At 41.7% G+C, this 16,320-nt stretch overlaps 1 protein-coding gene across 9 annotated transcripts in view; it reads right to left on the bottom strand.

The window, feature by feature from the left end:
* Positions 1-9,187, bottom strand: part of Sltm (SAFB like transcription modulator) — a 46,729-nt gene extending 37,542 nt beyond the window's left edge. For 4 of the 9 annotated variants that reach the window (XM_057767084.1, XM_057767086.1, XM_057767088.1 and 1 more), the window contains exons 1-2: positions 8,858-9,185; positions 7,918-8,005 (exon numbers count right to left, since the gene is read on the bottom strand). In XM_057767084.1, the coding sequence (XP_057623067.1) occupies positions 7,918-8,005; positions 8,858-9,019 (250 nt within the window). In that variant the 5' untranslated portion in view covers positions 9,020-9,185. Of the gene's footprint in view, positions 1-7,917; positions 8,006-8,857 lie in introns of all 9 variants that reach the window. The other 5 variants (XM_057767089.1, XM_057767091.1, XM_057767092.1 and 2 more) reach the window with 2 other exon arrangements.
* Between the last annotated feature and the right edge of the window lie 7,133 nt (positions 9,188-16,320).

Here is a 16,320-nt window from a genome sequence, read left to right as displayed (position 1 = left end):
CTATTGTTCTATGCTATTTCCAGATGTCATGTTACACGAAAGCACTACACAGTTACCATTTCCTTATAAACTTTAAAACCACAAGGATGAAACTGGGCAACACAGTGGTGAGACTGCAGTACACAGTATTTGAGAAAACTCACACTAGCTTTTGATCACTTTCATAATCTATAACTCTGGGTTTACTTAACTAATGCTGAATTTGAAACTATAGTGAAAAAAGAAAAACTATTCTGCAACTGCTTCCTCTGTACAAAGAAGTTATTACCTCCCCCTACAAATATAACTAGCCTGCATAAGTCACCATGTACACCATACAGCAGGGAGCCCAGTTTGGCATTAGAGCCAGCAGGTGTGTTCACTGTACTGCACCTCCTGGCTGGTCATAATAGACTAAGTAGTATGTTGGACACTAGTAGGCCCAAGATCTAGACTTCTGTTAGGCCCAACTGGGACAAAAGTAAGAGGTGACATGGCAGTCAAAAAGTTATATGCAGCCTCATCCTGTCAACAGGGCTGCAGTCACTTTAACGGACACTATGAATTGTGTCTGTAGTTCTCCAGCTTCTCGTGCAGTCACAGATGTGCAAGGACTTCAATTTCAATAACACTACGCTTAGCACACTTTATTTAGGGGTAATCATTTCTGTCTGCTCCTCTTAACCCTGTGCTATGCAAAGGTCCTACAGACAGGCAACTTCACCTCCTTTGTCCTTCAGGGAATCTAGCATGTACCACAGAAAGGCAAACTGGCCCAAAGGAAAGTAGCATGACCAGGATGAAGACTAATTCAAGGTAATAAAGATTGCACGTTATTTTTAATGCTTTGTGAAACAAAACTGGAAAATAAGTTGGCTAGTAAATATTGTCTGGAAAAAAAACCAAAATAGAAAATTAAAGCAAAATTAACATATCATAAGTTATAGTGGAAGAGGTAACTATTTTGACACATATAACATTCACCAAAAAGCAAAAATCACACAAACCAAACGTTGACAAATTAGAAACATGTCTGTGAATGACAGTGTATAGGTCAACAGGTTTTTTTTTACAATTGATTTGTATTTTATATACAATGGTGTTCATAAATTATGTACATATATTGCATGTATACCTGTGTAAGGATGTCAGACACCCTGGAACAGGAGTTATAGACAGTTGTAAGCTGCCACGTGGGTGCTAGGACTTGAACCTGGGTCCTCTGGAAGAGCAGTCAGTGGTCACAAACACTGAGCCACTTCTCCAGTCCCACTGAACTTGTTAATGAAACCTTGAGACCAGTAATGTCTGAGAACTGCAAACGTACAGACTTTGTTTGCAACAGTGGGCATTCTATGTTCCACTTCCTAAATTCAATTCCCTTACAATCATCAGAAATGCCAGGTATGGTGGCACACGCCTTTAATCCTAGCACCTAGGAGGCAGAGACAGGCAGATACCTGAATTAAAGGCCAGCAGAGAAACTACCTCAAAAAACAAAAAGCAAAAAATAAAAAAAAAGAAATATTTAGAGAAATATATGAATAGTATGAAAGGTTACATCAAACAGGAATAGCTCATTTTTACCAAATTTTTTAAGCTTTCAGAACATATACATTTCAGAAATCATACATAAAAGGTTTTAGGTTGCTGAGCAGTGGTGGCACTCACCTTTAATCCCAGCACTTGGGAGGCAGAGTAGGCAAATCTCTGTGAGTTCGAGGCCAGCCTGGTCTACAACAGCTAGTTCCAGGACAGGCTCCAAAGTACAGAGAAACCCTGTCTCAAAAAAACAAAAAAAAAAAAAAAAAAAAAGAAAAAGAAAAAGTTTTAGGTTACAAACTGATTTTTCTTCTCCAAAGATAAATTGGTCCTTATAAGATTTACAATCTTCCTTAAGTTCAGAGTAGTTACAAGACAAAATCCACTTAATAAATTGATTTTAAAGTAATTTTTCCAAGTAACTTTATCCTTAAACACAAGATGTTGCTATGAAATACAGATAAGGGCTGAGTTGTAAAGCGTGGCGGTGGCTCTTCCTAGCAGACATGAAGCCCTGGGGTCTAGTCCCCACTCTCAGGGAGGGAAAGAAGCTTAGTTAACAAATGTCTGTTGGAAAGGATATGGCTTCCAATTGACCGCTGATGTTTCTAGCCAAAACCTACCCCAAAGGCATGCAGTAGCCTAGAATAATCTTTTCACTACGCTTTCTTTCGTGTGTCTGGTATGTGCATGGGCACATAGGCTGGTGTGTGTACAGAGGACAGCCTGCAGGAGTCAGTTTTCTCCTCAAGGATCAAACTCGAGCTGTGCAGTGGTAGGCACCTTTTATCACTGAGCCATTCAGCCAGCACCAGCCTAGAATATTTTTACCAAAAAATCATTCCTGTGGTAACTGCTGGCATGTATTTTAGCTACTGCTGCTTTATTTTACTTTATTCTTGAGATAAAATTTCCCTATACAGGCCAGGCTGGCCTCAAAATTAAAACTCCTGCCTGCCTTCCAAGTGCTAGGATTATAGGTGTATACCACCACACCCCACTGTATTTAGCTTCTATTAACTAACACTTTACTAATAGAACAAAATTTCTTAAAGTCTTTGTACCCTGTCTTAAATATAGCAGTTGCTGAATAAATGAGTTTTTTTTTCTAATCAGGGGAAAGCAAGGAAAAAGAAATATATACACATATATATTTATGTATATAAATCTGTGTGTGCATATGTGTGTATAAAAGGTGAGTCAAATTCATCATAATGAAATCAATACCCAAAGTATGTATTTTTTAAGTCCCTTAAATCTGTCATCTAAAGATAATTAGTATAAGGTCAGAGAGGATCCAGGTTCAATTCCCAGCACCCACATGACAGCTTACAGCTGTCTGTAACTCCATTTCCAAGGGCTCTGATACCGTTACACCAATGCACATAAAAAAGTTAAATAAAAAAATTATTTCTTTTTTTAAAAAAATGATAATTAGAATAAACAGTCATGATTTTTAAGGATAGTGAAAGGGCCAGGGGTATATATAGTTCAGTAGCTGAGCACCTGCCTGGCATGTGAGGCCCTGGATCAGGACTGACACCTTAGCACTAAGAAAATAATAATAAAACAAGTAAAAAATAAAAAAATTAGTAAAACAAGTAAAAATAAAAAAGTAGTAAAACTTAATTGAGTTCCTGTTAGCCTAAAGTTTATACCTATCAACTAAAAACAGTTCTAGGGATGGAGAGATGGCTCAGCGATTAACAGCAACCAATGGCTACCTTTGCAGAGGACCTAGGGGTGACTCACAGCTATCCGTAACTCCAGTTCCAAGGGATCTGATGCCTCTTCTGGCCTCCAAGTGCACCAGGCACACAGGTAGTACACAGACATAGAGGCAAAACACACATAAAAGGAATAAATCTAAAAAATGTTAAAACTCTTATATATGTGTGATGTGCGCATGAATAGACAGAGTCCTGCTTACATCTCAGCACATGTGAGAATCAGACAAATGCAGTGTGAATGGTTTCTGGGACTACAAAACTGACAAGTAGAGTCTCCCAGAAAAGGCAGCATAGCCCCAGCTGCACATGAGAACTATCTGGAAGCTTCCAGAGAAGACTGGTACCTAGGCCTTGCCAGAGCATGGAAACTAAGCCTCAAAGAAGTGGGAACCTGGTGCCCGATTTTGAAAATGCCAATGACTTTAATGCAGAGTATAGAATATTATTTAAATGATGGGTTTGACTAAAGAGGCCAGAGTGAGAAAAATATGAGAGACAAATGACTGTTTTCAGATTCTCCACACTGAGCAACAAGTATATGATGTGGACTTATTTAAATTGCTGAAAAGGGGAAAAATAGGCCTGGAGTGATGGCTCAGCTGCTGGGAGCACTTGTGGCTCTACTTTATAAAGGACCTAAACTTGATTCCCAGCACCCACACAGTGATTTACAACCATCTACAACTCCAGATTCCAAGCTGCAAGGGATCCAGCATCATCTTCTGACTTCCTCAAGTATGCATGTGATATGCATACAAACATTCAAGCAAAAACTATATAGATAAAATAAAATTTTGGTTTTTGTTTTTTTGAGACATGGTTTCCTTGTGAGCCCACCCTTGCCTGGAACTCACTCTGTAGACCAGGTTGGCATCAAACTCAGAGATTCACCTGCCTCTGCCTCCAAATACTAGGACTAAAGGCATGTGCCACCATAACCTGGCTGATAAAATTAATAAAATTTTAAAATTTAAAAAAAAACCACAATGACAAATTCAAGATGGTAGAGTAATGAGCTATTTTTTTGTTTTTTCTGCATTATTCTGAATTATCATTTTATTTTTTTTTTTTTTATTTTTTTTTTTTGGTTTTTCGAGACAGGGTTTCTCTGTGGTTTTGGAGCCTGTCCTGGAACTAGCTCTTGTAGACCAGGCTGGTCTCAAACTCACAGAGATCCGCCTGCCTCTGCCTCCCGAGTGCTGGGATTAAAGGCGTGCGCCACCACCGCCCGGCTAAATTATCTAATTTTAAAAAGAAAAACACTTCACCTTTATGACCAGGAAAACACTAAGCTACTATTTCAGAGTAGAAGGGCTGACACACAGCGACTCAGGCTGTGCAGCTTAGGATTTGCAGTTAATTCCAGAAGCTGTAAAACACTAAGGTCCTTTCATTCTGTCAGAAGAATGGCTGATTAAATAAATCAATAATCCACATGAGCTGTAAGCCGTTGTTCAATCTTTCCATTAAAATCTCATGCCATCAACACTAATAATGACTTCTGTCTGTAATCCATGCATAACCAACAGTTTATTTTACATGAGTTCACAAAATGGAAATAAGTCTTAAGTCTCCAGCCTCTGACACAGAATACTTAAGATGACTGCCCTGGCAGTAAAGTCCTATATTGGTATAAACTAGCTATTTGCCATATTTGATATCATAGTTGAAAACAGTGCAATAGTACCTCATTGATAATATTGTTTTACTGGAGGAGACAAATGGGCTGGCTATGTGAAATGAAAACGACATACGGGCCCTGACACCAGGTGATGTTCCAGCAAAGGGACAGGAGGCTTTCCAATGCAGCTACAGCTTGATGACAACAGAAGAACACTACAGCGAGCTGTGCATTCTCAAAGTATACTTCACATAGTGAGGACATTAGAAGAACCCACTGTGCTCCTGAGATAGCCTGACAGACTATTAATGCCTGATGTAAAAGTTTCCCACAAACGTGTAAGTGAAACAAGCGGCAAGAAATACTTTGGCAATTATTACGTCTACAATAGTCTTCAGAACTTAGTCAACAAACATCTAAGCAGACATCACTTGTCCCAGGCTGTTAAAGGTGTAGACCACATCCTGGGTCTTCAATGACCCTTACATTATGGATCTTTCAGTCTAGCAGGCACACAAGAAGCACCCGTGACAGTCCTGCGCTCAAAGTCCACCTTCCACTACACTTTTATTAGTGACTAACATTCAACACGCTAAAATTTAAAGTAAGTAGCGGGGCAGAACGACCATCCACTGGGACTGAACTACTCAAAATGTGCACTGTGGCTACTTATTACATTATCCTAGTCGATAATTTTTCAAAGTTTTGTAGAATAAACACATAATATTATCTGTTCTATTTTCTCGCAAAAATATTAGATATCAGATGCTTGACCTAACCAAAATTCCAAATTACACTTACTCCTAGAGGGGGAAATTCTACAACTGTTTTGTTTTGTGGGGTTTTTTGTTGTTGTTGTTTTCGTTTTTCTTTTTAGCCTGTATGCACTAAAAATTACTTTCAACGCCAATTAAATTATATTTAATTCTGAATGCTATATTGACTTGGTAATACATAATTTGTTGAAGTTTATAGGTGATTTTGAAGGTTGAAAATATAGACAAAATCAAGTACAATATCTCTGAAACAAGGCAGGGAGGCCTTAGCACCACCTGTTTAACTGCTTTCTTAACACACACCCAAGTAATACGAAACTAACTCTCAATGGGAGAAGCTTTCATCTAAGTTACTTATTAAAAAGTTCCCCGGAAAGAGACTGTAAAGAAACTGAGAACTAATTCAGAATACAAACTGCTTAATATTAGCTACATGTTATTACAAATACCAGAATCCACTAGAACATAATCAATACCACAAACTTTTGTCCTTGTAACTGTGTTTTTAAACATCCTATATGTAAGATTATAAACTCCTCTTCCTCTAACCTGTCTGAGAGTAATCATTTAACATATTTTAGGTGGGGGAGTAACAGGGACTGAACCCATGGGCTAGCCCACTGAGAGTTACCCCTGGATTGAGCATACATTCTTTTAAGATATATGTATGTATATGCCAAGAACTACAAATATAAGGAATAAAAATTTCAAAATCAAACAACAAAAGCATGTGTGAACTGAATAAATCAGATGGCATATCAAAGTTAAAATCATTAAGTTAACTTGAGACTATGATTAACAGGCTTTTCAGCTATCATAATACATCAGATAAAAGACGTGAATCAGAAACCTATACAAAACATGTTCATTCCTATAATATTTCTTTCCTGTTATGAAACAATTGCTTCACCAGCAGTTTCCAAGGTGATACAAATGTTTAAAAGCCACAGATCTTCAAGGTAACTCTGTTAATCTTCTAAACTTCTATCACTATGTTGTCATTACTACCGACCCAGGAAATGCTTCTTCTCCCTTTTTAATTTCTATCAGCACACCCAGGGAACTCTTGAATCAAGAAATCTTAAATAGTATGCTGACCAGGTGCTGAGATACAGTGTTTAAGGTCAAAACTGATTCCCTTCTATTAAGATTAATCTATTCAATCATCTTTGGTTGGTTGGTTGATTGGTTGGTTTTTCCAGACAGGATTTCTGTGTAGCCCTGGCTTTTCTGGAATTCACTCTGTAGACCAGGCTGGCCTCAACTCAAAGATTCACCTGCCTCTGCCTCCCAAGTGCTAAGATTCAAGTGCGCTGCTGAAACTGCCCGGCCTATTCAATCATCTTACTCTCATTACAATCCTATATAGGTAGATCAGGTACAGCAGTGAAGAAAGTTATGTTAGAGTAACAAAGTGTCACAGAAGTCCACGACTTACTCTACCTAGAAACTAGAGAGCCCGGGCATCAGACAACTAACTGCTTGTCTACCCTCTGCCACAGTTCTTCGTAAGTGTGTGTGTGGGGGGGGGGGTTGCAATTAATCCAAATAAGATTACACTAACTGGATGTTTTCAAAAATACCTAATTACCATTTGTTATCAAGACATTCATTTGAAAACTACTTATAGCTACTCACACCAAATCATTCTTCCCTTGAAATACACCTAACCTAATTTAAAAGTTACGACATTAAAAACCTTTAGTATCCCCATCGCTTAAAAACTTCTTTAAAAGCTAATTAATTATGGAGGTTTTGCCTTTATGAGTACGACTGATGAGGTCTTTGAATTTCACTGGAAATTATTAGACTACATAATGGAATAAACGCAAAATAACCAGTATGTCAACTAAAACACTAAACACAAAGGTCACAGAACTTTAACACACTAGAAAGAACAGCAAAGAGCCAAGGGAAAGTCTGGTAGGAATTTCATCAAAACTCTGCCAATTGTGGGGCAAGGTAGACACGGATCAAATGGTATTTTATTCTTCAGTACATCCTACTATGAAGGCTCAGTATGTAACATAACTTTGTACTTTCTCCAGAATCAATAAAGAACTTTCTCACTTTCTAGTCAACTTCAGCCCGATCTAAAAGGCTACAAGGACTGGGAGCCTAATAACTTTTCTTCCTTGACCCAAGAAGGCAGAGTGCCAGAGGGAAATAGCAAAGAGTAGCACTATATAAACAGGGCAAGTGGTACAAGAGCAGAGCCAAGTTATATAACCAAAATATAGTTTAAAATATGTTCAGAACTCGTAACAACCTTTGCCTTTGGTTGGTTTCTTGTTTGGAGTATCAGTTGAAACAGTTAATTCAATATTATCTGGATCGCCTCCTTCCTCTTCAATAGCCTACATTAGAAAGAGAGGTTAATATGCTACACAAACTATCTAAACTTACTTTATAAAAACTTAATGAAAATATATTAGCAAACCTCAAGCCTCAAGACATTAGAATTGCCAGTTATTTTACAAACCGACTTCACAAACGAGTTATTACAGTACACGGGGAGGGGGTATGTCATTAAGAATCAAAATGTCATGGAACTTGAAATTCGAACGAGTCGATAGTTATATGTCACATATACGGAACAAGAATCTAAATATATTTCAGAAAAGTTTGTAGCTACTTAAGTAACGAAGAGTTTTCCTAACGTGTATTGCATACACTTGTTCCTCAGCTTCACGTGAATAAACCTGAAAGCTTAGCAGGGCTGAGAACATAGATGATTACGCTGATGCAATCAGAAATTAAAAATTAAAAATAAATCAACTAAAAGCCCAGGGGAAGAAGATAAACCTTCCTTCTCATTTACCCATCAACTCCCACTACCGATTTCTCCGAACAGGGGGTGAAGAAACGGTTGGGCACAATTAAACGGTAACTTCGGTCAAGTCAGCAAACTAACCATCGCCTCGGAGACCGAGCGATGCACGCGCTGAGCACCGATCGCAGGCCGGGTTACCCGGCACCGCCCGGGTCTGCAGCACCGCCCTCGGCAGGCCGCGGCGCCGACCGAGAGGACGTCCCGGGGGAGACAGGGGGCGCGACCAGCGGCGGCTCGCGAGGCCGCTGGAAGGCCGGGCTTGTTGCGGAGGCTCGGGCCTCGCGCGCCCGGCACGCACAGGCGCCGCCCGGTCCGCCCCGACCGCGGAAGCGCAGTATCCAAGCGGCGCGGCCTAGGCTGCGCGCCCGGGCCTCACCTGCTTCAGCCGGGAGACCAGCACCGTCTTGACTCCGTTGATATCCAAGTTGCGGCGCTTCAGCTCGGACCTGAGGTCGATGACCCGCAGCTCGGTGATCTTCTTCCCTTCCGCCTGCCCCGAGGCGGCCGAGGCTGCCACGGCCCCGGCAGCGGCAGCCATTTTGGGAGAGCAGCGCGCTGCCGAGGCAGCGAGTGGGCTGCAGGGCGGCGGCGGCGGAGGAGGAGGCAGCGACGGTGGAGGCGGTGGCCGCGGCAGCACCAACTTCCAACCCGGGCCCGGGCGGCCAGCGGCGCCGCGCTACGCTGCGCACAATGAGCCGCTGGCCACGCCCCCGCGAGGACCACGCCCCCCCGGCCCGCAGCCTCAGAGCAACCTGCAGCGGCACCCGGATGACGAGTGCGCGTGCGCACTGAGCAAGCACGGCGGGGGCGGAGCTCTGAACGCCTACCGGCGCTGCCCCTAGCGTGGCCCCGGACCGTCCCGCGTGTCCGACCGCGCAGCTGTCCTTGGCCCCGTGGTCCCCACTTCTCCATTAGCCATCTTCTCATCGCGTCTCGACTCTGGAGCCACCGCCGCGTGAGAAACACGCCATGGTACAGAGAGTAGGCGAGTCTCCCCACCGAAGTCAAGGGGGCGTGTGCGCACGCCAAGCCTCCCCGGAAGAAGTACGGAATCGTCGCGGAAAGGTGGTCGGGGTACACCGTGAACCTGGGTCGGCGGTTCCGCCCCCGAACGCCCAGAGAAACCTCCTGAGGCTGTGAGCCTAAGGGACCTGTAGGACTCGGCTCGCTGGCTCTCGCAGTGTCCGCGCTGCGACCCCCTGAAGCTTAGCTCGTTATAGGGCTGCCCCCTTTTACCTGAAAACCACCAGAAAAACGTCCTCTCCGTGTTGACCTGTTAGCTCACCCTCCCCGGTGGGCCTGGCGGCTCAATGAAATTGTTCACAAAAGGAGATTAACTCATAAGTAGTTGTTTCCTCGATCCTATGCCGTGTGTACTGTGTTGCGCCCCCAGCATTTGAGATGTCAAGGACAGGGCTTCTTGAAGAAACAGCCCCGTAATAGTATCTCTTCGTAATTTAATCAGCATTAATAATCACAACATAAACATGGAATAAACTAAAAGTTCGATGAAGTTAAGTAGGATACACAAGGAACTGGACTAATATTTACTGGTAGTGGGTTTTGTTTGCGTGCTTGTTTTTACCCCTTTCTCCAATTTCCTGCTTTTAAAACGTAAATTGATGAGGTGTGACTCACATTGGGGTACCGTCTTTTCTGATGCAGTTAGCTCAAATGGAGGAAAACTGAATGTTATAAAATCATACCTGACAGTTCAGTATTTAAGGTAATGTTTTGTTTCGTTTGATTCAAGGTTTGTCTGTGTAGACCAGCTGTCCTGGAACTCACTCTGTAGTCTAGGTCAGCCCAGAACTCACATCAGTTTGCCTCCTGAGTGCTGGGATTAAAGACATGTGCCACCACTGTTATGATTTTTTAAAACCGCCCAGCTTTCTTTGTGACTTCTAAGGAACTCTCAGATATAACAACCCCTGTGATCCTCCCCCACTCTGTGAGGTAAATCTCCCATAAGCTAAAAAAGATAAAATGACTTTAAAAAGTTTGCATGGCTTGTATGCGGCAGAGTTGTCCTGATTCTTGGTTCAACTGTATTCTACTACAAATGAGTTTCACACAATTTTAGAATTCAAAGGTTCTTAATCTTTCAGACCAGTTGCTCCCCACCCCATCCCTTCACAATAAAGATGTTAACTTAGGGCCGACACCTATTGTCCACGTTTGCAGCAAACCTTAGATCTTACGCTATTTTTGTTCCCCTCTTCCAGATCATCTTCTGTGGATACTTTTAACCAGGGATCTAATTACTGACTCCAAATTAATGATATATTCAATCCTTTTTCGGGGAAAAAAAAAGCCTCTAGTAACAGAGTAATCTTAAAAGGAAAATCTCTGTATTCTCATCTGAGAAAGATTTCACTTTCCCAAATACAGAGAGTGCTTATCATGAATCTGGTAAGCAGTAAATAACAGATCATCTTCAGTTCTCAGTAAGGTATCAGCTCTGACCTCTTTGAAAGAACAAAGTGGTGAAAATAAAAGTGAGATAAAAATGACCAGAGACACGGCAAACATGGTGGGTGCTTAGTATCTGGGTCCTGGCGCAAAGAAGGCAGCAATAGTAAAGGGATAATTGGAACCAACTTCTTAGATTGTGTCACTCCACCAATGTTAAACACGTGGAATAGGATAGGATTTTGTAGGAAGTCCTAGTAGAAGTAAATAATGTCATTCTGCCTGCAGTTTATTTGCAAATAATTGGAGAAAGGAGAAAAATGACATTATGTTAGCAAAAATCACAAAAGTAAGTGTAGTAACATGGTTTTGGGGTTGTTTTTTTTTTTAAGTTATTTATTTTGGTTTTGGTTTGGTTTGGTTTTTTGAGACAGGGTTTCTCTGTAGCTTTGGGGCCTATCCTGGAACTCATTCTGTAGACCAGGCTGATCATGAACTCAGATCCACCTGCCTCTGCCTCCCAAGTGCTGGGATTAAAGGCATATGCCGCCGCCACCCAGCTTGTAGTAAGATGTTAACAGGGTAACAAGTATGGCAAAGTTTTCATTAGCTAGATGAAAAGAAGAGAACCGTGATGGCTGGAGACGACGCTAAGTGGTAGAGTGCTTGCCAAACATAACTGAAACCCCCAACTTGACCCCCAGTGAAGGCAAGTGTGCAAAGTTGTTCATTATATACTGTTCAAGCTTTTTAAAAATAAGTTTGAGGGCCAGCAAGATGACACTTGCTAAGTAAGCCTGGTGGCCTGAGTTCCATCCCCAAAACTCTTGTAAAGGTGGAATTAGAGAGGAGGCTCCAAAAACATTGTTCTATGACCTCCACAAGTGCTCCATAGCATAGGTACCCTATGCACTCAAGACACAATAATAATAAATACAATTTGTTTAGTTAGTAACTCATTATGTATGTAGCTCTGACTAAGCTGGAACTCTCTGTGTAGACCATTTAGACCTAGAACTCATAGAAATCTGCCTGCTTCTGCTTCCTGAGTACTGGGGTTAAAGGTGTGCACCACCATGCCAAGCCCAAAGTACATTATTTTAAAAAAAAAAAAATACGATTCAAGCTGGGCAATAGTAGTGCACATATTTTATCCCAGCATTTGGGAGGCAGAGCTCAGTTCAAGGTCAGCTTGGCCTGACAATCTATGACGAGCAAAATGGCTCACCAGGTAGCAATGCTTAAGCCACCAACTCTATGCCCTCCACCCCCAGAACTCTAATGAGTTCCATCTCCAGAACCCATTCAAGGTGAAAGAAGCAACTCCACAGCTATCTGCTGGCCTCCAAGCATGTGCCATAGCACAAAATGCCCACATTCACACATCATATACACACAATAATAATAAAATAATAGAAAAATTATACTGCAATACATTTTTATATAAAGTCACTTGTTTATTGAGCCTTTAACACGTATGTTTTCATAAAAGCTTACCAGTTAACAAATCTATGTTCAGAATATAGTATTTACTATCTTAAAGGCAGACCTGGCTCTGAGAAGACATTATTACAATGTCTGCCTTGCATATGTGGTATGGACTCTTAACATGTACTCTCATGAATACTGAAGACTTAAACAGCAACTGTTCTGCCCATATGAAATTTAACGTTCATATATCAAAGCAAAACATCAATCGGTCAGAAAAAAGACGTGCAATTACAACTGTAGCCAGTGAAATGAAGTAGATGAACATAGTACCCTGAAAGCCTATAATATTCTTAAAAAAAATAATAACCCTGAGAAATGGATTAAATGGTTTGTTTTATGGAAGAAATGGATAGACAAAGTTAACTGTATCGATAAGTCAGGCATAGCAGTGCACACCTGTAGATGGTTGGAAGTTCAGGGTCAGCCTGAAATAGGGAGATCACCTCTCAGAAAAAAAAAGAGCACAGACTACACTTGGGAGGCACAGGCAAGCAGATGTCTGTGAGTTTGAGGACAGCCTGATCTACAAAAGTGAGTTCCAGGACAGCGAGGGTTGTTAACACAGAGAAACCCTGTCTCGATAAACCAAAAAAAGAAGAAAAAAAACATAGACTAGAATGTTGGCTAGAGAGATGGCTCAGACAGTTAAGAGAACTGGCTGCTCTTCCAAAGGTCCTGAGTTCAATTCCCAGCAACCACATAGTGACTCACAGCCATTTGTAATGAGATCTGTGCCCTCTTCTGTCATGCAGGTATGTGTACGTAATAAGTAAATCTTTTTTTAAAATCCCAAATGATTCCAAATTCATTGCCTTTTACAAATTCTAAATTCTGCCAGGCAGTGGTGGCGCATTCCTTTAATGCCAGTACTTAGGAAGCAGAGTCAGGCAGATCTCTGAGTTCAAGGCCAGCCTGGTCTGCAGCACTAGTTCCAGGACAGCCAGAGCTGTTACACAGAGAAACCCTGTCTTAAAAAAACAAATTCTAAGTTCCAAAATGCCAACTTTACTGTTCACTTTTGAGACTTCTTTTTCACCTTTTTGTACATAGTTGCTTCTGACTCCTACCGTCAGATAGGCTAAGTCTTCCCTGTTTGTCTTGAAGTGTCTTTACTTGGCCAGCTATTTCCTGCTGGCAGCAAGGCAGTATTTTTTTTTTTCTTTTTGGTTTTTCGAGACAGGGTTTCTCTGTAGCTTTGGAGCCTGTCCTGGAACTTGCTCTTGTAGACCTCGCTGGTCTCAAACTCACAGAGATCCGCCTATCTCTGCCTTCTGAGTGCTGGGATTAAAGGCGTGCGCCACCATGGTCTGGCAGCAATGCAGTATTGTATCATTGTCCTAAAGAAAAGTGTGGAACTTCTGGTAACGACAGAGGTGGCAGATACACAAATGCTCACTCAGCTGTATTTAAGGCCCAAAGATGTTACTGAGTGTCAGGGGATATACTTACCTAGCATGAGCTGTGGCCCAGTACTTGATTCCCTGCAGCAGAGTGGAGAGGACACACAGAAAGAGACTGAGACTAAAATCTAAAGAGATGAGCCCACTCTTTGAAGTTTAAAAAAAAAAGAAACAGGCATTTGTTAATGCTGATTCTGTTTGTTTGAGACAGTTTTTCTGTATCTTTGGGGTCTGTCCTTGACCAGGCTGGCCTCAAACTCAACAGAGATCCGCCTACCTCTGCCTCCCTAGTGCTGGTATTAAAAGCATGTACCACCACCGCACATCTGAACATCATTCTTAAGTGGTTTTTAAGGACATAAAGTGAAGGGGAAAACTGCAAGGGCTGTCCTGGAAAAGAGGCCATCCCAGGGTTTATTTTGAGATGCTAATGTGTAGCATTCTAGAACCAAAGATGAACTTCAACCAAAGAAATCTTGCAAGGACTGTAGTTTGAATGTAATTGACCCCCATAAGCTCACAGGGAGTGGCACTATTAGGAGGTAAGGCTTTGTTGAAGTAAGTATGGCCTTGTTGGAGGAAGTGTGTCACTGTGAGGGGGTGGGCCTTGAGGTTTCCTATGCCTCAGGATACTGCCCAGTATCTCAGACGACTTCCTATTGCCTGCAAGATGTAGGACTCTTCAGCTACATCTCCAGGACCATGTCTGCCTTCATGCTACTATGCTCCCTTCCATGATGATAATGGACTGAATCTCTTAAAACTGTAAGCGAGCCCCAATTAAGTGCTTTCCTTGTAAGAGTTGTCCTGGTCATGTGTCTGTTCACAGCAATAAAAACCCTAAGACAGACTGCATCTATGCATCATATCATGTTAGAAACTATGAATCATATCATGTTAGAAACAACATCATGTCCCCAGTACCCATGGCATTTGTAATATTGGTGCCACATTGTGTCCCCAGTACCTATGGCATTTGTAATATTGGTGCCACATTGTATACCCAGTACCCATGTCATTTGTAATATCGGTGCCACATTGTGTCCCCAGTACCCATGGCATTTGTAATATTGGTGCCACATTGTGTCCCCAGTACCCATGGCATTTGTAATATTGGTGCCACATTGTGTCCCCAGTACCTATGGCATTTGTAATATTGGTGCCACATTGTGTCCCCAGTACCCATGGCATTTGTAATATTGGTGCCACATTGTGTCCCCAGTACCCATGGCATTTGTAATATTGGTGCCACATTGTGTCCCCAGTACCCATGGCATTTGTAATATTGGTGCCACATTGTGTCCCCAGTACCCATGGCATTTGTAATATTGGCCACATTGTGTCCCCAGTACCTATGGCATTTGTAATATTGGTGCCACATTGTATACCCAGTACCCATGGCATTTGTGGTATTAGTGCCACCACTACTTGGGTAGGGCAAATGTAAATTATCTTTACATTAAGATATAAACCTTTAACTTTGTTCACAAATATTTCTACAAATACTAGAAATTAAATGTCTAGCATCAGTCATATCACAGAGAGGCCAGATCTTATGACTAGAAAGTAGATTAAATGACAAACAGCAGAACAAACTATTGGCTCTGCACTTAGAATGATCACATAGTGAAGAGGCAAGCAACCAAAATGCAAAAAGCCACAGAAAAGCAGGATATGGTGGTGCACGCCTTTAACTCTCGGCAGATCTCCGTGGGTGTAAGTACAGTTGCTCTCCATAGTAAGACCCAATCCCAGGGAGAGAGGGGAGTCAAGGAACTTGAAGCTATGAGTGTTACTACAAATTTGAGCTGAAAGGAGGAATTCTAGAACCAGGCAATGATATAAATAAAACTAGGAAATTGATGAGCAAGATTTTCAGTAGAAAAATAGAGGTCTGGTTATCTGGAATCTGAGTGGTAAGAATAAATTATCAAGAATGAATAATGAGCTGGGCCAGGCCTGTAATCCTACACACTTGAGAAGTTAAAGCATGAGGATCAGAAGTTGGAGGCCTGCCTGGACTCTAGAGTTCAAGGCCGGGCCGGGTAACTTAGTGAGACTTCTCAAAATGAAAAAAGGCTCAGTAGTAAGGCACCTGTCTATCATAGATGAGGCCCTAGGCTCAACCTTCATTACTGAGTGGGTGGGACGATAAATGAACTGCAAAAGGGATGGGAAGTAACTCAGCATAGTGTTTGACTACCATATGTGAGACCCAGGGTTTGATCCTCAGTGCTTGATTGGGTGTTTGATTTGACTCTGTCTCCTTTCATCGCCTAAATGTTTTTCTTTGGGTTCACCTTCTTAATTAGCTTCTCTAGGACCACGCATAATAGGCTCAACGTCCCTTATTCATGGCTAGAAACCAAATATGAGTGAGTACATCCCATGTGGATGTTTGATTTGAAATCAAACAATCAACAAAACACACTGGCATGGATTATGGAAAGAGAAAGGGTGGAAAGCATGAAGGAATATTAATATTCTGGCAGGAAAGGGATTGCAAACTCAAATTGAATCACTTAAGAAAGCCTTA

The sequence above is a fragment of the Chionomys nivalis genome, chromosome 4 (genome assembly GCF_950005125.1).
Source record: "Chionomys nivalis chromosome 4, mChiNiv1.1, whole genome shotgun sequence".
NCBI classification, from domain to species: Eukaryota; Metazoa; Chordata; class Mammalia; order Rodentia; family Cricetidae; genus Chionomys; species Chionomys nivalis.
This window is presented reverse-complemented; position numbering and strand designations above follow the sequence as displayed.